The sequence below is a fragment of the Sminthopsis crassicaudata genome, chromosome 4 (assembly GCF_048593235.1).
Source record: "Sminthopsis crassicaudata isolate SCR6 chromosome 4, ASM4859323v1, whole genome shotgun sequence".
NCBI classification, from domain to species: domain Eukaryota; kingdom Metazoa; phylum Chordata; class Mammalia; order Dasyuromorphia; family Dasyuridae; genus Sminthopsis; species Sminthopsis crassicaudata.
In genome coordinates this window covers 427,591,366-427,614,009 of record NC_133620.1, presented here as the reverse complement: position 1 = coordinate 427,614,009, position 22,644 = coordinate 427,591,366, and the positions used below count along the sequence as shown (strand labels likewise).

General features: G+C 43.9%; 1 protein-coding gene across 8 annotated transcripts; it reads right to left on the bottom strand.

Moving 5' to 3' along the window:
- Nucleotides 1–730: 730 nt before the first annotated feature.
- On the bottom strand, nucleotides 731–22,472 carry LOC141539751 (glutathione S-transferase Mu 4-like). Of its 8 annotated transcripts, none has more exons than XM_074262923.1 (12): nucleotides 22,203–22,472; nucleotides 18,283–18,451; nucleotides 17,686–17,847; nucleotides 17,084–17,222; nucleotides 16,658–16,736; nucleotides 15,703–15,778; nucleotides 15,471–15,535; nucleotides 14,503–14,584; nucleotides 14,299–14,399; nucleotides 9,456–9,572; nucleotides 7,527–7,637; nucleotides 731–949 (listed from the first exon to the last, which is right to left on the bottom strand). In XM_074262923.1, the coding sequence occupies exons 5-12, from the start codon at nucleotides 16,685–16,687 to the stop codon at nucleotides 860–862; spliced, it is 672 nt and encodes a 223-aa protein (XP_074119024.1). In that variant the 5' UTR covers nucleotides 16,688–16,736; nucleotides 17,084–17,222; nucleotides 17,686–17,847; nucleotides 18,283–18,451; nucleotides 22,203–22,472; the 3' UTR covers nucleotides 731–859. The 8 variants fall into 8 exon arrangements, with proteins under 8 accessions (XP_074119024.1, XP_074119026.1, XP_074119025.1 ...); XM_074262925.1 differs by having other exon boundaries at nucleotides 9,456–9,551; XM_074262924.1 differs by lacking the exons at nucleotides 17,686–17,847; nucleotides 18,283–18,451; nucleotides 22,203–22,472 and adding an exon at nucleotides 17,511–17,604.
- Between the last annotated feature and the right edge of the window lie 172 nt (nucleotides 22,473–22,644).

Below are 22,644 nucleotides of genomic sequence, written 5' to 3'. Positions count from 1 at the left end.
CATTTTACTTTTCTATGGACAATTCTCTCCCTCCCACTTTCCCCCAACACACACACACACAGAAAAACTTTATAACCTTAAAACTTTATAATATGCATAGTCAAACAAAAAAAAATCCCCACATTGACCCATCCAAAAAGAGAAAATCCAAAATGCTACCTTCTATATGAAGCTTTTTCTGATTCTTTCCCTTCTCCCAATATGTTGTATTTGATTATTTATATTTATTCTAAATAAATCTTTATGTGCTACCTCACCTGTTAGAATATAAGCAGTTCTTGAGGGTAGTTCTTGAGAACTGTATCATTTGAGTTTGAATATCCAGAGTTTAATATAGTGCAATGCTCAGAGTAGGAGCTTATTAAATAATTGGTTGATTGATTGATTGGGTGATTGATTGACTACCCCAGGGATGTGGATATCAGTCCAAGGAATGAGGATTGGTGGGAGAGAGGGAGAGTTATAGGAGACTGGTAATGTGCCTTCCCCACTTGGTTCACTATTGAGTGTGTTAAGGTACTGATAGACTAAATTCAAGAGTTCCATTAGTCAGCTTGATCTAGAGGTCAGCCGGTGATGGAGATACTCCTGGGCCTTGCAGAGGAGGAGGGGGAATGAAGGACCTGGGGAGAAGCAAGTAGAAAGGGGCAAGAAAAGGGTTCGGAATCTTAGAGAACTGAGGAACCTGGGAAAATGCTGGAGAGGGAGGGAACAGGAAGGAGGAAAAAGCAATGGTCAATACACTTTACTGGGAAAGTCTGATTTAGAGATATCACAGGAGAAAGTCTAGGGACCTCTGACTTCTTGAGAGTCAGGAGAGTCAGAGTCATTCCTCCCAGTCTTTGGATTTTTCTGAGTTCTACTGAGTGCCCCACTTGGCCATCTTCAGAAACACTGGTTTGGGGAGATATCGTGGAGAATTCATGTAGGCTGAGATCTTCTTTAGGCCCTGGGGAGAGGGAAAGGGAAAGAACTTTGAGATCTGAACTCAAGGTCCTGCTCCCTATCTCTCCCACTGGAGACAGGACCCCAGCAGCCCTCCAGCTTGGAGGGCTCAGTGTTGGATCTCAGATGAAGGGTTTGTCATCTCTTAGGGCAAAGTCTGCCATCTTTTTTTGTGTGTCATAGATCTCCCTGACAATCTGGAGACGACTGTCAACCCCTTCTCAGGATTTTTCTTTTAATTCATATTTTTTTAAATTATATTTTTCAGTTAGTAGCTAGTGAAAAAAAATATAATTTCATCCAAATTCATACCCTTCCTGAAATTTGTCCCTGAAATTTAACCTCAAGTTATATATAAACTCTTATCTTATAGAGACAATGGGAAAGAAGCAAGGGTCCATGGGTCTGGGCCTTGATCACTCCCTTAAGTATATTATCAGGGCAGCTAAATGGTGCAGTGGATAGAGCACCAGCCCAGAAGTCAGGAGGACCTGAGTTCAAATGTGACCTCAGTCACTTAACACTTCCTGGCTGTGTGACTCTGGGCAAGTCACTTAACCCCAATTGTCTCAGGAAAAAAAAAGCATTTATCAATCTTCTCCAGTTAAAATATAAGCTTCTTGAGAGTAGAGACTCTCCTTTATCCCCAAAAATATTTGTATCTCTAGATTTAGAACAATGCTTAGCAGATAGTAAATGCTTCATAAATGCTTTTTCATTCACTTTTTTACTCTTATATGTAAAAAACATGAATAATGACGACTTTAAGCCTGATTGAGTTCTTCCCACATAAATAGCAGCATAGAAGAAAATTGGTGAAAGCATTGTTATAACCATTTTATAAACGAGGAAACTTGAGATTCATCTGGACTTTGCCTAGAGTCACCTGGCTAATGATTAGGTTTGGAGCCAGGCCTGAGGCCATCATCATCAAAGTGCCCGATTTGGGCCCTGGCCTGGGGTAGTAACAAAGACCCAGGACCAGACTCAACTAATAGGTTCTTGATGTGATCCCAGGAACATGGAGAAATCTTCAGCTTAATCACTCTCCCACCTGTTCACCTGAAATGCTGCCATTAGCAATTCAATTCCTTTGGATTTAGCTGGGGTTCCATCCCTTTGAAATGCAAAAAGCCTGAAGATAGAATTATTTAAGTCTCTAAAATATGATTATGAATATTAGAGTGGAGGAAAGGAGTGCTGGACCTTCTGAAGTCAGGAGATTTCATAGATTCAACTCCCACCTTCGGCATGTGTTAACTTTGTACAAGTCACTTAGCTTCTCTGAAATTCAATTTTCTCACTCTAAAAGGGGAGAGTAACACCTGTAAGTTACCTCACAGGGTTATCTTGAACTGCCAATGAGATAATCTATATAAAGTATTTTGTTACCTTAAAACCTCTGTATAAATTTTATTACAAATTAGTTTATCAGATATCTTAAGTCGGCATAAGGTTCTATTTGGACACTTGAAATTTTAAAGCTGTTGACCTGAAATAAGACACTTAACATAATAATTATTTATTAATGCTATTGTTAATATTTATTAATAATTGCTATTATTGTCGAGTTTCAGAGATACTAAACCCCAAAAATATTGCAGTTCCACAACAGTCACTAGGTATTAAAAAAGAATTTTGTAGACTTAGATCATCTCCAAATCAAGAGGCAAATATTTTACTATACCTGATACCAGTCGGAACCCTGATATTTTGGGGATTCATCTCCTGCACCCCAACATTATTACTTTACTGTATGCAACACTCTCAACACATATTACTTTATTTTCATAAGAACCCTGATACTTAGGTGTTACTATTATACCCACTTTACAGATAAGGAAACTATAAGCAGAGTGTGGATAGTTAAGTGACTTGTAGATGTTTGAAGTCATATTTGAACATTGTGTATTCCTGATTCCAGGACCAATTCCCTATTTCCTTAACCATACAATGAGGGAATTGGGATAGATAGCCCTGCAAATACCTTCCGGCCCCAGATTTTTGAAGTTATAACCACCTCTGGATGTCTTCCAGCAGTAATGTTCTAGGATTCTCTGGGTAAGAGAACATTAAGGGGGAGACCAGGAAAGAGGCACAGAAAGCAGACGGGAGGATTCAGTACGAACAGGGAGCAGGAGGAAGGAGGAAGTTCAATCTCACCTGCTTCACAATTTGGCTCAGTTTCCAGCTGCGCCCTCACCCATGACTGGAGTGGTTTATAGAAAGTTTGGCTTGTTCCTAATCCTCTCCTCCCTGCCCCAAGCCAGCCCACATCCTCAGAACCTGCGGTTTGGAAACATTCCCCTGAGCCCCAGGCATCTTACAAGTAGTTACACTCTGCTCTGGGCAGAAGAGTCCCACTTGACGTCTTTTCACATCTCTCAATGTCACATGTCTCTCTTTACTGACTTAGCCTCCCTCAGCCATTCTATCACACTGATTCTCCCCTCCCTTCCCCTCTATTTTCTTCTCTCCTCTTCCCACCTGAATGTTCTCCCTTAGTGAGTTCATCTACTTCCATAGCTTCAATGAGCACCTCTCTGTAAATGAGTCCCCAATCTCTCTGTCTAATCTCTAGCTCCAGTTCCACATTTCCTAATGCCTACTTGGGTAGCTAATCAGCTGCTCTACTGTTACCTTAAATTCAAAGTGCAGAAAATTAAACTCATATTCTGTTCTGCTTGCCCCAACCCCCAAATCTGTTTCTCTTGAATTTTTCTCTTTTGATGGCACCATAATTCTCCCAGTCCCCTAGGTTCAATCAGACAATCAGCAAGCTTTTAAGTGACTAATACATGCTAGGCCCTGTGTAAGACACTAGGGATATAATAATAGTAATAGTAGCAGCAGCAGGAGGAGGAGGAGGAAGAGGAGAAGCAGCAGCAATGGTAGTAGTAGAAGAGGCAGTAGTAATAGGAGGAGGAACAACAGAAGCATCCATAGGAGCAATAGGTGAAGCATTAGTAATGGAGGAGGAGGAGAAAGGAGGAGAAGGAGCAATAGTAGTAGCAGGAGAGGCAGAGAAATAGGAGAAACAACAGAAGAAGCAATAGTATCAGTAAATGAAGCACTAGTAATAGGAGGAATAGCAGTAGAAGGAGCAACAATAGTAGGAGGAGGGACAGTAGTAACTGGAGCAGCAGTAGTAATAGGAAGACAAGGAGGAGGAGAAGGAAGAAGAGGAGGAGAAGAAGCAGTAGTAATAATAACAATTCTATGGCTGACATTTATATAGTGCTTACTATGTTCCAAGTACTATGCTAATTGATTTACCATTATTATCTAACATGATCTTCACAACAATTCTGGGAGGTAGAGATGGTGCTATTATTGTCTCCAGTTTTTGAGGAAACAAGCAAAATAGAGACTCAGTGACTTACCTACATGGTCAATAGAGTTACTAAGGGAATGAGGCCATATTTGAATTTAGGTCCTCCTGACAAGAGTGAAATAGTCCCTCAGGAAACTCTTTCACTCAAAACCTCAGCATTACCTTTGACTGGCTCCTCTCTTACCCCACATATTCAAACAGTTGCCAATCCCTCTACATTCTCAATGTTTCCAGCAACCACCCCTATATCACTTTAATTAAATTGGATGGAAATTAAAGATAGATTTCAATTAATAAACCTTAAGTATTAGTGAGTTCCCCATCCCTGGAGATCTTTAGGTGAAGTTTGCGCTGTTCAGTTCAGGCATTTTTCAGTTGTCTCTGTGACCCGATTTGGAGTTTTCTTGATAGAAATGCTAGAATAGCTCATTTTACAGATGAAAAAACTGAAACAAACAGAGTTAAGTAACTTGCCCAGAGTCATACAGCTCATTAATTGTCTGAAGCTAGATTTGAACTCAGGAAAATGAATCTTCCTGGCTCCAGGTCCAGAGCTCTATCCACTTTGCCACCTAATTGCCACCAAAACATGCATTAAGTGCCTATTATATTCTAGGAACTATGTAAAGTGCTGAAATGTTATAGAAAGGAGAAATGTTGGGCTAGATGGCTTCAGAGGTTCCCTTCTAATGCTGTGATGATGAGGTTCTACAATAATAGCCTCCTAACAAGTCCAGCTGCTTCTGCTCTGACCCCACAGCCCCTCTCTTTCCAGCTGCCCCTCTCCTTCCAGCCTCTCTCCACAAGCAGCCAAATTGATAACCTGAGGCACAGTTCTGAGCATGTTCAGTTGGGGAAGTTCCTAAAGCTCCTTCTTGCTTTGTCACTAAGATAAAATACACATTCCTCTCTTTGGCCTTCACAGACCTCTCCAGCCTGGCTCCAGCCTCCCTTCCCAGGCTTATCGCCCAATCCTCTCCCTCTTGAACTGTACATTCCAATCAAACTGGCTGCCTTGTTCTCCCTCACATGAGACGTCTTCCATCTCCAGGGCACTGGCCCAGTGGGCTCCTAGAACACGTGAAATGCACTCTTTCCCTTACTCTCCCGCATCTTGAAATCTCTAGCTTCCTTCAAAGCTTGGCTCAACAGTCACATCTTACAGGAAATCTAACCCAATTTCTCTAGTTGTTATTGTCCTCACCCCAGAAAATTAATTTGATCTCTTTTGTGTTCAAATTTCTATTTTTATACAGTTTCCCCCTCCCCAGAATGTAAACTACTCAAGGTCAGGGACTGCTTAACTTTTGTATGTCTCCCCTCAGTGCTTAGCACATGAATGTTTGCTGAATGAAGGATGAATGAAAAAGTATTAAGCATGTATCAGGCTCTTTGTCTTCCCCTTTTTGAGCCAAGAAATTATAGGAAGAGAGACAAAGGGAAGTAGAGAAACAGTATGATAAAAAGGAAAGGGAAAAGAATAAATATTTATATAGCACCCACTTTTTACAAATATTTCATTTGATCTTCACAGCAACCCTGAGAGAAGTATTCTTATAATCCCCATTTTGGAGAAAATTGAATTAGAGGTTAAGTGTCTTGGCCAGGGTCACAGCTAGTAAGTTTCTGAGGCTGGATTTTAACTCATTACTTCTTGACTCTAAATCTAGAACTCTTGAAAAGTGCTGGACATGATGGGTTCAAATTTCTTCTCCCATACTTGCTGGTTGTGTAATCCTAGATTATAATCACCACAAACTCTTTGGATCTCAGCTTTTTCATCTGTAAAATGAGTTTTGGACTTAATAGCCTCTAAAGTCCCTTTCAGCTCTAAATCCATCATCATATGTCACCGTCTTTCAATTAGCAATGCTAGTATTGATTTGATTAATGCTCCCAGAGATGGAGGGGAAGGAAGGCTGCTATAGGGCAGATGGCAAGATTCCCAGGTAAGCCTCAGTCTCCTTCTGGATGGCTGGTGGGGATGTGAAGTATAGCCTGAAGCCAGCTAGCTAGAGCAAATAAGGGGAGCTTGATCTAATTCAGCAGACATGAGAACTTATCCCCAGGACAGGAGATATAGGTTCAGTGAATCAATTCCCTGTTTGGGAGACACGGTCTCTAGAAAACCAGAGGAAAAGAGAGAAGAGAGATGGGAAGGAAAGGAGAAAGGAGAGAAGAGGGAAGGAGAGAGAGATAGAGAAATAGGGAAGGAAAGAAGGAAGAGAAGGAGGATGGATGGAGGGAGGGAGGGAGGGAGGGAGGGAGGAAGAAAAAAAGGAAGAAAAGGAGGGAGGGAGGGAGGAAGGAAAGAAGGAGGGAAGGGAGAGAGGGAGGAAGGAGGGAAGGATGGGAGGGAGGGAGGGAGGAAGGAAGGAAGGAAGGGAGAGAGAGAGGGAGGGAGGGAGGAAGGAAGGAAGGGAGAGAGAGAGGGAGGGAGAGAGGAAGGAAGGAAGGGAGAGAGGGAGGGAGGGCGAGAGGAAGGAAGGAAGGAAGGGAGGGAAGGAGGAAGGGAAGAGGGAGGAAGAAAAGGAGGGAGGAAGGAAGGGAGGGAGGGAGGAGGGAGGAAGGAAAGGAGGAAGGAAGGAAGGGAGGGAGGGAGGAAGAAGGAAGGAAAGGAGGGAGGGAGGGAGGAGGAGGAAGGGAGGGAGGAAAGAAGGGAGGGAGGGAGGAGGAGGAAGGGAGGGAGGGAGGAAGAGAGGGAGGGAGGAAGAGAGGGAGGGAGGAAGGGGGAGGAAAGGAGGGAGGGAGGGAAGGAGGGAGGGAGGAAGGGAGGAAGGGAGGAAGGGAGGAAGGGAGGAAGGAAGAGGCAGAGGGACAGAGAGAGATAAGAGAGCTTTTTTTCATTTACTCATCCATGTATCTTGTCATTTTCTCCAAGAGGGAACCAAGCTTCCTTCCAACAATGATTATCCCAAGCTTCTATTCCCAGTCCTCTGCTCCTCCAGCAGACACTAGGTTACTACCACTAGCATCCCATCACTCTGGTACCTTACTCTCTTGTCCTGGGTCTTCCTCACCCCAACCCTTGCAGAGGCAAACTTTCTGTGGGATGGGTCAATCCCTCCCCTGATGGGATAAAGCTCTTGGTTAGACTTATCATTTTCTGCACTGCCACCCTTCTCCCCAAGTGAATCCCCCCACTCTCCCAACACAAAAATTCCTCATTCTGCATCTAGCCCTTGCCGCCCCCCCGACCCCCATCTTGAGGGAAGACCCAACCAGAGATTGTTTAGGTATTTATTACCTCAAACCGTGTGAGGAATTCCTGCAGGTTTGGGAAAGGGTCCAGGCATGTGGGTAAAAACTTGCAGTTCAGGTCAAGAATGTCATACATGGAGAAATCCACAAAAGTCATCTGAGGGTAGCAAAGGAAGAGGGTAAGAGGGAAGTCAGGAGTCTTCCCTGGGCCAGTCCCTGTGGGGCTAACACCATTCGTTCCATCCCCCCCACCTGCTTCCCTTTTGCCTCTCTTCCTTTCTCTCTGCCCCATGCAATTTAGAGAACAATTGCTTAGGCGGCTAGCTAGGTGACCCAGTGACCAATTAGACTTGGAGACAGGAAAATTTGAGTTCTGTCCTTTACCCTTCAGTCACATGACCTCACTCAACCTCAGTTATCTATAAAATAGGGATAATATGAGAGCACTCACCTCCCAGGTCCACTGAAGAGAATCAAGTGAAATAATTTATATCAAGAACTTTGCAAATTAGGGGCAGCTAAGTGGTGCACTGAATAGAGCACTGGCCCTGAAGTCAGGACGACTCAAGCTCAAATCTGGTCTCAGACACTTAACACTTCCTAGTTGTGTGACCCTGGGCAAGTCACTTAACCCCAATTGCCTCAGCCAACAAACAGAAACTTTGCAAAATGTATTATATAAATTCGTGCTATTGTTATGATTGATCCTGAAAATGCTATTTATTAAGCATATGATACCATAAGCCAATAGCCATGACACTCTCTTAGAATGTTCTTCCCTTACTGCCTCTCCATCCAAGGGATAGGTTTGGAGGATTATAGAAGGGATTTCATTAAGATACATAAGTGACTCAGTAGAGGGCTGGCCTGGAATCAGACATTTAGAGGTATGATAGTGATGACTCTCAAAATTGTGTAAAGATAAAATAAGGTCATATCTGTAAAGTCCTTTGCAAACTTATGTAAATGCTGGTTCTTATTTTTGGTTTAGGGAACTCCCAGAGGAGGAAAGTACTTCTATCAATATAGGTGAATATCTCCTATGTTGTGTGTAGTCTTGGAGAGCTGTCCAAAGTACCAGCTGATTCAATGATTTATCCTAGCTAGGGTCACCTAGCTAGATTGTAGCAAAGGTAAGTGTTTAGCTGTACTTACTGCTCTTCAATGGTTCTTTATAATCCATTTTCTACTTGATAATATTCTGTCTTTTCTCCTCCTTAGTACTTTTCCACTAGATTGTAAGCTCCTCAAGGGCAGAGATGAGACTTTATATTTCTATTCCCTCATTCCCACTCTTACCTACTCTTCATATCCCCCACAAATGCTTAGCACAGGGCAGAGCTAATGTGATCCAGTCGGCATTTCATGAAGTCATTATTAGTTGTTCTTGTTACTCCTCTTCAAAGTGTTCCAGCCAGACCATACTCCATTCTTCCCTTGTGCACATCCTCCTCCCCTCTGTCAGAATCTTTCTTTTCCTTTAAAGCTGAACTCAAGTGTCACTTCTTCCACAGATCTTTTTCTGAACTCTGAAAGTGTTCTCTCTCTCCTCAAACTTCCAAATAGCATTTTGTCTGCATCTGTCTTCCTGTCCTCTCCCCTATCACTATCTTGGGTTGTGCTTATTCAGTAAGGTCAGGGACTATTGATTTCTGTCTTTGTATCCCCAGCACATAGTATGCTTCCTTCCTTGCAAAGAGTAGGTGTTTAACAAATATGTAACTGATTGATCTGTGTACAGTAGAATATAAAATCCCTGAGAGAGGAACTATTTTTTTTCCTCCAGTGATTACAATAGTGCTTTTCAAATAGGAGATGCTTAATAAATATTTGCTGATTTTAAGTGGTTTCCCCATGACCCACACACCTCCCCCCTTCCTTCTCCCTCTTTCTCTTTCTATCTCTCTCTCTTTCTCTTTTTCTCTCTCTCTCACATACACATACACACACACACACACAGAGGTTCATCACAAACCTTCTTTCCAGCAAACCACCTCCTTGTGCCCAGGAAATGGGAGAAGAGCTGAAGAGTTTTAGGTAGCTGCTGTAGATAGATGAGTCTCAAATTTTCCTGTGGAGACAGAGTGAGAGGCTGGGAAGAAGAAAAGAAAAAGAACCAATGAAAGTAGAGTAATCAGCGATATAAAGGAAGAACCAGGAGAATGTGACATCCCAGAAGCCAAGGGAGAAGAATTAAAGAGGAATCGGGGATGAAAAGACCATTCAACAGAATAATACTGAAAGGACAAGGATAATGAAAAAAAGAAGAACAACAAAAAAAAAAAACCAACTAGGAAGAGGAGAAAGACAGAAGAAAGAGGAAAGAGGAGGAGGAAGAACAGGAAGAACAAGAACAAGAGCAAGAATAAGGACAATAACAAGAGAAAGAGGAGGAGGAGAGGAGGAGGAGGAGAAGGAGGAGGAGGGAGAGGAGGAAAAGGAGTGAGAGAAGGAAAAGAAGAAGGAAAAGGAGGAGGAGGAGGAGAGGGAGAAGGAAGAAGAGCGAGCCATTGAATTTAGCAGATAGTCATTGGTGAACTTCAAGAACTCATATTCAATGCATTGGTGGTGGCAGAAATCAAACTACTAAGAGTTATGAATGGGATGGAGATGATAATGTGAAGACATAGAGGCAGAGGATATAAACCTCTAGTCTGTTCAATGAAATGTGTAACAAAAAATAAAAGAATAAATGACAGGTAAAAGACATAGATTTAAAAGGGACCTTAGAGGACATCTAGTCCAATACCCAGGCGGGGTCCAGGCAGACGAGATGGACTTACTCAAGGTCACAAAATAGGTATGAGAGTGAAAATGGAACCTACCGTATTATGGAATAATGGGATCAACTGAGGAATTTTTTCCAATACATGGGCTAGTTGTACATGTCTATAAGTGAGGAAGGAGAAAGACAGAGACAGAGACAAAGAGAGACAGATTGAAGATGGTAGTGAGGGAGGGAGCATAGTCCCCTCAGGAATCAGAAAAGGATAAAATCCAGGACAGTGACAGAGTGATTGACTTTACAATTTTAAAAAAGCTATACACACATTTTCCTTTAGACTGGAATAAAGAATGAGAATTAGATGTAGAAACAGATTATTGAGGGGGAGATGGAAGATGGATTTTAGACCTTGTGTTATCTACTCTTGAACTTCCCCGAGCTTCTGTGAGGTCCTTATTCTTCAGTTCTTCTCTCCCTCTCTTTCTCCAGATTTATACTTATCTTACTTTATATTTTGGGGGAAATGATCCCCACATCTTTCTCTCCACTAGTCTATTTCCAACAACTGGCTTATCGCTGCTGCTTCTTTAGCCCATCATCACTGCTAATTCAATGCCCAAAACTAAAATCTTTCCCTCTCCAAATCAGCCTCACTACCAATTTTTCTTGGGGCTTTACATCTTCACCGCCTTTCTGACCTGGAAGGGACTTAGGAGACAATCTTCTTCATCTCCCTAGCTGTGTCAACCTTTCCAATCACCCAGATTTACAGTCTTGGGATCATCCTCTACCCATTCTTCCTCACCCCATGGATCCAAGCTGCCAAAGCTTTCCACAACTCTTGTTGCTTCCTCTTCTCTCTATTCACAGTCACCAGTCTCCCCATAGTAGGCCCTCATCACCTCTCAGCTGAACTTTTGCCTTCTAACTGATCTCCCTATGTTGTCTCTCTCCCTTCCAAACCATTCTCCATATTCTTAAAGCATGGATCTGACTGTGTCACTATATGTCAACAAGCTGCAACGGATCACTATTGCCTCCTGAATTAAATATACAGTCCTCTCTTTGATCTTAAATTTCATTACTACCTAAATCTGACCTTTTCAGACTTACTATCTAATCAAGGCTTAGGAAAAGAATGTTTTAATTCTATATACAATGGATATATTTATTGAATTTTCTGAGTATTTATTTTAAGCAATCAGGTTTCTAGAGTGTCCCAGGATCTCTGAATAATATCTGAAAGTCCTCCTATTCAATCCCCTCAGGAACCTAAAGCTATTTGTTTTATGCTGGTTTGATATAAGCTTATACATATTAAAGGGCTTTGTTTCCCTTTATAGCCATACCAATAGAGATTTGCTGGCAAATGTCTAACAGTTGGAATGGGGAGAAGGGAACTACTTTCTTTTTTGAGTTTAATCTGCCACATTAACACTTTCTTAAGTCTGAACAATCGACAGAACGATAGGCCAAGTTTTGATATGTAGTAATTTCGATTTCTGAGGTTTTAATAATTTAATAATTGACTCTGCAAGCTGTTTAGAACTGATTAGAACAGCACACACCTGCAATACTGGTTGGTTTATTGTTTTTACCCTCAATATTCCATTTCCTTTCTTCTTGCTTTCACACAGGCTGTCCCACTTCTCATTTCCACTTTAGAACCCTTAGCTTTCTTCAAAGATCAGAACATTTTCTTCATCCTCCTACAAGCAGTCTTTCCTAGTCCCTTCCCTGGATACTAGTGCCTCCCTTCCAAATTAATATAATTACCTTGTATTTACTGCATACACATTTCACATTTACTTACATATGCACACATTTCTTACTCTAATGCTCAATAGAATATAAATTCCCTGGCGGGGAGGGACTGTTTCATTTTGTCTCTTTGTCCCCATGCTTGGCATATAGTAAGCACTTAATAAATGCTTGCTAATTAATTGATTCATTTATTTCCCATTTTCCTTTACTTCACAAATTCAGTCAGTCCCAATCCTGCTAATTATTCCTCTGTAAGATTTTTCAAATTGCCCCTTCCTTTCTAACCTTCACTATTATATTCTTTGTTCAAAGCGCTCATCATATCCTGCCCAGGGTAGTGTAACAAGTTCCTAAATTGTTTCTATCCCTTTATTTTTTCTATACTCTTATCTACCTGTCATATCTCAATCTGATTAATGTTCTTTAAAAATCAATTTCATCATGTCACTCCCTGAACAAAATTTTCAATAGCTCCCTATACATTCTCTTTGACCTTCAAAGTCCAACATGACAATCTGGCCTTTGCCTACCTATTGAGTCTTATTCCCTACTATTCTCTGACATTCTTCCTCTGCTAATAGTTAAAGTATTCTCTTGCTATATAGACAAAGAACTCCACCAGGCTCATTTCCACCTCTGTGCCTTTTATGTGGTTTTCCACTCTTGATTTGTCTTTCCTTGCTGTCTTCCATCCAAATTCTTCCTTTAAAGTTCGACTCAAAGCCCTATTTCCTTTTATAAAAGCTCCCTTACTGACTATTGTCCACATATACCTTCTCTCTAAACTCCCCTACTACTTATAGTCTTCTAGGCCAACAGAATCAGAATTTTAGTCCTGGGATCCTTTTACATTCTTTTTCTTTCTTATTTTTTGGAGGCAATTGGGGTTAAATATTTAAATGACTTGCCACAGCATATTTGAAGTCATATTTGAACTCAGCTCCTCCTGATTCCAGGGCTAGTGCTCCATCCACTGCATCACCAACTGCCCTTGATCCTTTTACATTTTTAAATGAGGACTCCTCCCCAAAGAGCTTTTGTTCATATGGATTATATCTTTCAATATTTATCACATTATAAATTAAAACATCTTAATATTGTTATGAAAATTATTTTGATCTTGAAGACCTCCTGAAAGAGTCTCTGAAACTCAGGACACATGGCTGATACAGACATCCAACTGGACTTTTGACTTATGAAATCCCCACATCCCCATCAGTCTAGAACTTAATATCAGTCTAGAACTAAATATTCAGAAAATGTAAGAGCCTCTACTATTGTCACCCAGCTTTTAAGGATCATGAATAGCATTTGAACCCCCCCCCCACTTCCCTCCCATCTTCCCAACTTCACATCCCACATGCTGCCTCTAAATAAGTGACTACTTTTTTGGTGTCGTGGATACTTTTCTTAGCAATATTTTTAAGTAATGTAAGGAAATTATAATTTTCAATTAGAGCTTACTGGAAATAAAGGTGTAATATTTTCCCCATTCAAGATCATAGCTCCCTGAAATCTATCTGGAACTCCAAATCCCAGGATAAGAACCCATGCTTTGTCCATGATTGTTAGTTCTTGCATGTGTTATAAACACAGTTATAATCTCCCTAGAGAGCAATGATATTAGTTTATATTTACATAGTGATCTACAAAAAAAAACCCTCAGGGCAGGTATGATTATACCTTTTTACAAATGAGAAGACTGAGGTTCCAAAGGCTGTGATTTTACAAAATCACACAGCTAGTAAGGGTCGGCCTGAAGCTTGGTAGCTTTTTCTTAGATTTTGTTCTTCACAAGTGCCTGGCACAGTGTTAAACTCAATATAAATGCTCAATAAATATTTGTCCAGAGATTAATTGGGAATCCTGAGGTAAATGTTCCCTGGAAGGCCAGGAAGGCCTCTACCCTGGAAGAAAGGGAAAGAATGGAGAGGGAAATGCTTCTGCAGTATGTGATAGTCATATATTCTGGCAGTGTAGTCTGCCCAGAGTGAGGGAACACACACACACACACACACACACACACACACTCTCTCTCTCTCTCTCTCTCTCTCTCTCTCTCTCTCTCTCTCTCTCTCTCTCTCTCTCTCTCTGACTCTCTCTCTATATGTGTGTGTGTGTGTGTATATCATATACACAGCTGACTTCCCAGTAAAGAATTATAGGTTGAGAACACCTTCCTCCCCCTGCCCCCCAATCCCACACTGAGATGACTGATTTAAGGAGAGATCTTTCTCTCAGAAACCTTCCATTCCTCCCCTTCCTTCCTCCCTCCCTCCTAGGGCACTCACCACTGCTTGCCTCCCCAGGAAGGCAGCATCCTACTCACAAAGTTTGGGTCATGGCAGACCCTCACCAGCTGCATTCGAAAATCCATGGCTTGACTCTCCAAAATGTCCACTCTCACTTTCTCCTCCTCAGTATCCCCACCTGCAGCCAGGAAAGACATACTCTCATCCTTCCCTGCCTCCCGCTTCCTTCTCCCATGAGCTCTTGGGCCACTTTTCTACCCAAATCCCCCCATACCACTTACACATCTTGTGCTTTCGTCCAATATAGCGTAAGATAGCATTGCTCTGGGTGATCTTGGTGTTCCCATCAATCAGGTAGGGTAGCTGGAAGGTCAACAGGAAATTGGCTATTTTTCCCTTCTGCTGACATCCCAGAGCTGACCCCATGTGCTTTTGTTCTAAATACACAAGAACTAAGAGACCTTTTGGTCCCTGGTTTGACTAACGCTCCTAGTCCTTTTTTTACCCTCTAGGAAATATATTCTACATCTTGAGTTAGATACAATGCAATGTTTCCACATACATTGTCCCCTCTTTTTCCTCCCTCCCTCCATATCTTCTCATCCCTCTCTCATTCTTTTTCTCTCTGTCTCTGTCTCTCTCTCCCAGTCTCTCTTCTCTGTCTCTGTCCCTGTCTCTGTTTCTCTCTGTCTCTCTGTCTCTCTGTCTCTCTCTCTGTTTCTCTCTGTCTCTCTGTCTCTCTCTCTGTCTCTCTGTCTCTCTGTCTCTCTCTCTCTCTGTCTCTCTCTCTCTCTCTCTCTCTCTCTCTCTCTCTCTCTCACACACACACACACACACACACACACACACACACACACACACACACACATGGGAATGTTTCTTTGGATGAGGTGAGTTCCTAGACAGAAGGAAGACAAGAAAGGGAGAGGGGTAGTCTTCAAATGTTCAGGTTCCTTTAAGGACAGGAGGGAGATGGGAATAGTAGATATTGGTGCATGAGGTGTACACCCTGAGATTTTTCACTGTGCTTTTATGTGCAAGGATCAGTGTGTGCAAGTGGTTTGAACCATGGTACCCAATGTGAAGAGAAGGGCCGAGAAGACTAAGAGAGAAATTTTAACATCCTAGCAAAAACACCAAAGATCCAGAGGAAGATATACAAAGTAGCCCCCTGAGGTTCCTGAAGCTTGCATTCTCAAACACACAGACACACAAACATAAGAATTTCTCATTCCCTGAAAGAACATACATTGGGAAAGTCGAGCCCAAGAGTATATCTGTCTTTAAACCACTCGTTTTTATCATAATCAGAACCTGTAGAAAGAAGAAAATTGAGAAAGTCACTGCTGAATCATGGATCTGTTCTCAGCAACCACAATAACAGCCTTCCCTCACCTCCCCTGACAATATTGTAGGTCAGTGCAATCTACTTATAAGGGTACATCCCATACACGTAAACACCCATGAGCCTCTACACTCACATTTCTCATAGTTATAGAGCAGCTCCTTATAGGGGGTCCCTGTATATTCCAACAACAAACGGATTGGATGGGCGAGCTGGGAAAAAGGAAAAGGAAGGTACCATCATCTCCTAGGGGGAGCCTCCAATAGCCCTTAGTAGTTTACCACAGGAAATTGGCAAATGAAACCCCACTCATTCCCTGTACCCACTACCTAGTGAGAGAAACTAAACCTTCTCACACTCACACAGAAAGAATTGGCCAAGTCAGAAAAGAAAATTTTGGGACCACCAATATGTGACATGGTTGAGGGGCAATGAAAAGCCCTCTTATATGTATACATTCCTTAACTATCCTCACATATACACTATAAGCATTAAATGTTTGTTAACCATTGAGATTAGGACACAACTTTGGATTAATGGCATTGCATTTGGATAGGAACCATGTGTGGGGGGGTTCTATGAAGGGGAGAAAGGAGGAACTAGAGATCAGGATTCTCTCTTTCCTACAAACCTACCATCATCCATTAATACATCACTCTCATTATTTTATCTGACTCATTGATGGTCGTGTAGGAAATTAGGTTCAGGGCCCTGGAAAATGGGGTACAGGTCAGCCTTGTTTTTGTTAGAGGTGAGAATATCAGAAAAAGCCCAGTGGGCACAAACTGAGAAGTAAGTGGAACAGATGTAGAGAATGAGCCCTATTAAAAAGGAAAGGAGACGGAGGGTAGGAAATGTAGAGTTGAGCTTTCTCTAGGGTCTCTCTCTTAGTCCCAACCTCTTCCTAGTGTCCATGAGTTCTTCAGAGAGGTCTTTGCCCTTTGCCATGACCTCTTGGGTCCCTTTTTAAGTTAGGAGATCTGTGAGACAGAGGTTGGGTCACTGAAATATTGACTATAAAAAGGCCATGAGCCCCACCTCCCCATGCCCTTCCCCTTTCCTGGTTCCCGCTCCATCCACCCTGGACTCACCCCCCGAATTTCCCAATATGCCAGGATCATCTGGTGATGGGAACACTTCAATGACTTCAACCTGTCCTGAGGAAGGGAACTAGAGGAAAAGCAGAAGAGGAAAGGACAGGAACAAGTGCATCCCCGTAGGGTGGACACCTGTTGCCCTCATGTACCCCACACGTGCCCTTGCACCACCCTGCGGGCCACTTTCAGTCTGCCCTCGCCACCTCCATCCTACGTCACCTTTGGCCTGCAAACCCTCCAGTGTTCCCCCCAGAACACCCTTCAGTGCACAGCTCTGGGAGAGGGGAGGAGGAGACATTGTGCTGTCATTGTGTCGGCCCCACCTCACTAGCTCTTCATTCTCTTTCTGCCCATCCCAGATGTCCACCCTGCCTTCCTCCCAGCCAGGGACCACCGAGCCATCTCTGCCTAGGTTCTTACCTTCTAGGCTCATCCGCTTCAGGAAAACATTCTGCCCACGGATGCAACGCCAAGGGGAAATGATCAGCTCCGGGAGACAGAGAGTGAGCTTCCTTCCCTGGAGGTCTTCAGGCAAAGCCTGGGACATCGCTGAAGGGATCTATGTTCGGGTAAGAGTGGACAGAGTGCTAGTTTGAGTCAGGAAGCCCTGAGCTCAAGTCCAGCCTCAGACCCTCAGTGCTTGTAGAGTCCCAGGCAGATGACTCAGTCTGTTTTGTCCTCTGGAGAAGGAAGCGACAAAACACTCCAAGAGCTGAGGAGACCCCACAGACAGTACTGATGTGCTATGGTCCGTGGGGTCTCAAAGAATAGCACACAGCTGAACAACAACAGCAAGAATTACACCCTCCAGCCCTCACCAGCCCCGAGAGCCAAAAAAGTCTTTCACCCAAACCCAGACACCCCCGTGGGAAGCCAAAGAACTGAGCAAGAGAGTTGTCATGGGCTATCCTGGCTCCATTGTGCTCCCATTCCAAGGCGCTAAGGTTCTATGCTCACACACTCTCCCCCACCCCACCCCACCCTCCCACATGCAGACACTTTGCCCCCGGCTCTTTGCTCACAAACACTCCCAGGGGCTCCGTCACCAATGGATCTGCTTGGGCCTTTCTTCTCTGTCTGACCCGTTACTTCTTTGGCATTGTGGCAGTCACTGTAAGAAGTATTCTTTTGGTTCCACTGACTTCACTCAGCAACAGTTCCTACCCTTCTCTTCCCAAGTTTCTCTGAAATGATACGGGTGTAGGTATATAAATATGTGTAGATATATATACACATGTATACATATCTATGAATGTATATCTATACATATATATCCACATATATATTTATGTATACACATATGTATCTGTATACATTCATATATATGTTCTCACATAAATGCACGTGTCTATATATACACATATCTATACATACATATATCTATATGCATACACACATCTCTATATACATATGTCTACACACATGTATATATAGTCACATATATTCACATATATATCTATCTATACATACATATCTATCTACATAGATGTATATATCTATATACTCGTATCTATATGTACACATATAGCTATATAAATACATATATCTTTCTACACACATGCATATATATATATATATACACCCACATATATCTAAATACACTTTATTTCTGTATTTGCCTTTTCCAGGGATGCCTCATATTCCATTCCATTCCTCTCCCGTCACTTGCTCACGCATTCCCCAGTGGACGGGCGCTTATTTTGCTTTCCGATTCTTCCCGGCTCAATTTCTTCGCATCTCTCTCTCTCCTCCCTTATTCCTGGATTTAAGCCACCCCTTACTCTAGCTCTGGAAGAATAATGAGGAGAATATAATAGCTAACATTCACAAAAAGCTGGTTATGTTTGAGGCACTGTGCTAAATAAGTACTTTACAATTGCTATCTTCTTCAATCCTTACAAGTCTGGGGAGTAGGTGCTATTTCAATCCCCATTTTACAGATGAGCAAAGTGACCCGCTCAGGGTCACATGGTAGCCGTGGCTGACAACACATGCACACATATCTTTATTACTGTCGAGGGTACCACCCTCCTCCCAGTTGCCCAGGCCTGGAACTAATGATTATCATCTCTCTTTATCACCTCCATATTCAATCATTTCCACAGCTCTCCGGTGTGTCCTTTTCTCCCCTGACACTGCTGTTTTTCTGTTGCAGACCACCATTACCCCTAGTCTGCTGCGATGAGTCTCCCTGCTTCAATCTCTCCCCTTGCAGGCCATCTTTATGACTTTTCTAAAGCACAGACAGGTGTCGAGGTTACCCCTCTAGACAACAAAGTCCAGTGGCTCCCCATTGCCTCCAGGAGCAAATGCACAATCATCTGTTTGGTTTTGCACACTCATAAACCACCCCCATCCAAACCTTCCAGTCTTTTAATGCCTTATACTGTCCTGCATATTTTTAATTCAACGGCACCGGCCTCCTGGCTGTTTCTTGAATAAAACACCCCATCTGTCTCCTATCTCCCTTCAAGTCTTCTAAGAAGTCCTACCTTGTATCGGAAGCCTTTCCCAACCCCTCTTACCTCTAGTACCTTCCCTTTCTTGATTATTTCCCATTCATCCTCTAAATAACTTGTTTACATACAGTCACCTAAATGTCTCCCTTTTACATCATGAACTCCTCGAGAGCAGAAAGACTTTGCCTTTCTTTATATTCCCAGCACAGTGCCTGGTCCATTGTTGTTGTTCAGTCGTTTTAGTCACGTCTGATTCTTCATGATCCCACCTGGGCTTTTCTTGGCAAAGATACTGGAGCGTTTTGCCATTTCCTTCTCCAGCTCATTTTACAGATGAGGAAACTGAGGCAGACAGGGGGAACTGACTTGTCCAGGGTCACAGAGCCAGTAAGTGTCTGAAGCCAGATTTGGACTCAGATACCTTAAGCTCCTCTTCCCACAAAGACACCTGGCTGCCCACCTGGCACACAGTAGGTGCTTAACGAAGGCTTATTGACTGACTGCGGGCCATTCTCAGAGATGGGACTCGGTGAGGCTGCCTCAAATTCTCCTTCCCCTGCTGATGCCATCGGGCCTCCCCTGGCCTCCAGGTTTCTTGTATGGCCTCACATCTCTAGGTCTAACTATGTACCCAAATCTTTCCTCCCCTTAGTTCAGCCAATCCAAAGTTTCAGATTTTCCAAAAGGAATTTTATCAGGGAACGAACGAAACATGAGAGAGAGAAGGAGAGAAAGGAGATATTCTTGAAGGTGGAGCCAGCAAGTGCCGGACCTGTCAGGTCCCACCAAGGCCAGGAGGTTTCAGCGTCGGGCTGCTGAGAGATCGAGTATCTGACATCAAAGGACAAGCCTGACTGAGGGCCTCATTGTCACCCTGACTATGCGATGAGGAATTTTTGGTGCAACTGGGAGATTCACTTAAGCATGGAGGAAATGGACTCTTTGTGCCCAGGAATGAAATCCCCATGCCTTGAAGCCCTGAACTATTATTAGCCTCATCAGGGTTCCACGTGGCTGCTCCTGCAGCCGGGAGGGAAAGTGAGGTGTCCTGGGGACACCAGGCTAGGATCACCAGGGACAGCTGCTAAGCAGAGTGAGAGGCAGAGCCGCTGCTTACCAAGTTCTAACCAGGGTCTTTTGCCCAGATTCAGCCTTTATTAGGGGAAGGACAATCCAGGAAAATGGTACCAAGAGCACCAGATCCCAACCACTCTGCTTGATGAGGGCTAGGGTGAAGTTTGAAGGATGGAAGATGTGGGCTCCTTGTGGTGGGAATTGTCCAATAAGTAGGAATGGGATCCTTTTTTCAATTTTATTTTATTTTGGGGCAGCTAGGGGGCGCAGTGGATAGAGCACCAGCCCTGAATTCAGGAGGACCGGAGTTCAAATCTGGTCTCAGACACTTAACACTTCCTAGCTGTGTGACCCTGGGCCAGTCACTTAACCCCAGCCTCAGTGGAAAAAAAGAAAAAATTTATTTTATTTTTCCAAATATATGTAAAGATAGTTTTCAAAACTCATTTCTGTAAGATTCTGTTCCAAATTTGCCCCTTCTCTCCCTTATTTACACTCTCCCAAGATAGCAAACATTATGATACAAGTTAAGTATATGCAATCTTTTAAAACATATCTCCACAACTGTCTTGTTGTGCATGAAAAATCAGACCAAAAGGTGAAAAACCACAAGAAAGGAAAACAAAGCAGCAAACAGAAAAGTCCACAATCAGACGCCCTAGCGCTCTCTGGATGCGGGCGGCAGTTCCTTGAATGTCCACATTGCTGAGAAGGGCCGCTCCATCGCAGATGATCATGGCGTACTCTTCTTGTCACTCCACACCGGGATCTCCTGGTTCTTCCCACTTCACTCAGCACCGGCTCGTGTAAGTCTTTCCGGGCTCGTCTGAAATCAGGCTGCTCATCTTTCCCATGTTCCACTACACTCATACATACGATCAGCCCATGGGCATCCACTGAGTGAGAATCTGGAGGCAGGAAGGCCCGAGTTCAAATCCAGCCTCGCACACTTACTAGCTGTGCATCACCTAATCCTGTTTGCCTCAGTTTCCTCATCTGTCAAATGAACTGAAGAAGAAAATGGCAAACTTCTCCAACCCAGAAAACTTAAATGGCGCCAAGCAGAGCCTGACACGCGGAACTGACTGAAGAGCCGGACAAATGATCTTATTCTAGGGCGCCCCCAAGCCGTACAGCCAGCTCCAGACACTATGCTTCCTACCCAAGACCCTGGCGCCTTTCTCTTCTACTGGGATAACTCCCCATTCCTCTTCAAGTCGGAGGTCTTTTCCCCGTTGGAATAGCCAATAACAGACACACCTGATGTCCAATAACATTTCTCCTGGCCCCATCTTGGCTCTACCCGGTTTCTCTAGAGCAGGTTCTCTAAACTACGGTAGGGAGTGTAGTGTCGGATGCCGCATTGGAACCCAGGTCCTCCTGACTTCCGGGCCGAGGCTGTATCCACTGCGCCACCTAGCGGTCCCTCCCCTGGCTTTATATGTCCAGCCTCTTCCCGTGACTTGCAGACTCGCTCGAGCTCCAGAGCGCCTGCGCGTGGCTCCCGCTGGAGGCGGACACTTCCGTTTTCTCCATTCACACCTTTGAAGAAGCAACTCCCAAGCCTCTTTCCCGTGAGACGCTGCGTCATGCCATCTCCGTCTCACAGGCCGGTCTGCAAAGTTCTTCCCACGCAGGGCCCTAACTTCTTCCCTCCTCATTAAGCGCGGAGATTTCCCTTCCCCCGAGGAGCACCGCCTCCCGTCCGCTATAAGACGAGAGAGCCGTGGCTCGGGGCTAAAATAACGACCGAGGGTGCGATCTCAGCAAACCCCACCAGGGGGCGCTCCGAGCCTGAGCTACCGGCCAGACGCCCTTTGCGTGGAGGCTGCAGGACCCCCGGGCAAGCAGGAAGACGTAGCCTGGCTTCTAGCCACGGCTCCCGGCTTCCCGGGGCTTTGCCCAGAAGTTCCCTCCTCTCATTTAAACTATGAAATATGAAGGATATCCTAATTTAGTTCCTTTTCTAATTCTCATGTAGACCCTCATCTCCTTCCTGCCTTTACCTGACCCTCCAGCAGGGATAGACGACAAAAATTTTACCAAAAAAAAAAAAAAAAAACCTGAAACTTCTAAGCAGCTGACCCCAGCTGCCCCCGGAAACATCTGAAACCTCAGCTTCCTATTGGTTGTGGCTACTCCTAAATTCCCAACTTTCATTACAGGGAGGAGGGGCTTTCAAGCATCCCTGCTATGGCAATCACGTAGCGGAAAAGGGAATACCACCGCTAGAGGTGGAGGGATTGGCGGTCCCTGCCCCAACTCCCGCAAAGGGCAGCGCGTGCTCCCGACCCGCTCCGGGGTCACCAGAGGGACTCTGGGAAAACTCCCACAACTCCCTGGAGTGAGTGCCAGTTAGGGCCCCAAGCACTGCGCCATGCCAGTTTCCCTGCCCGTGCTTCCCATCGGGCATCTTTGTCCTGTCTTCTCCTTTGGGCCTCTTTCAGC

Bases quoted from the DNA above. Each gene is read 5' to 3' on its own strand.
- LOC141539751 (XM_074262923.1), bottom strand. From the start codon at position 16,687: ATGATCCTGGCATATTGGGAAATTCGGGGG. The intron at 7,638-9,455 runs GTTTGTGATGAA...TGCTACCCTCAG, and splicing joins GGTGGTTTGCTGGAAAGAAG to ATGACTTTTGTGGATTTCTC. The intron at 950-7,526 runs GTAATAAATACC...CCCTCTCCCCAG, and splicing joins AATTCCTCACACGGTTTGAG to GGCCTAAAGAAGATCTCAGC.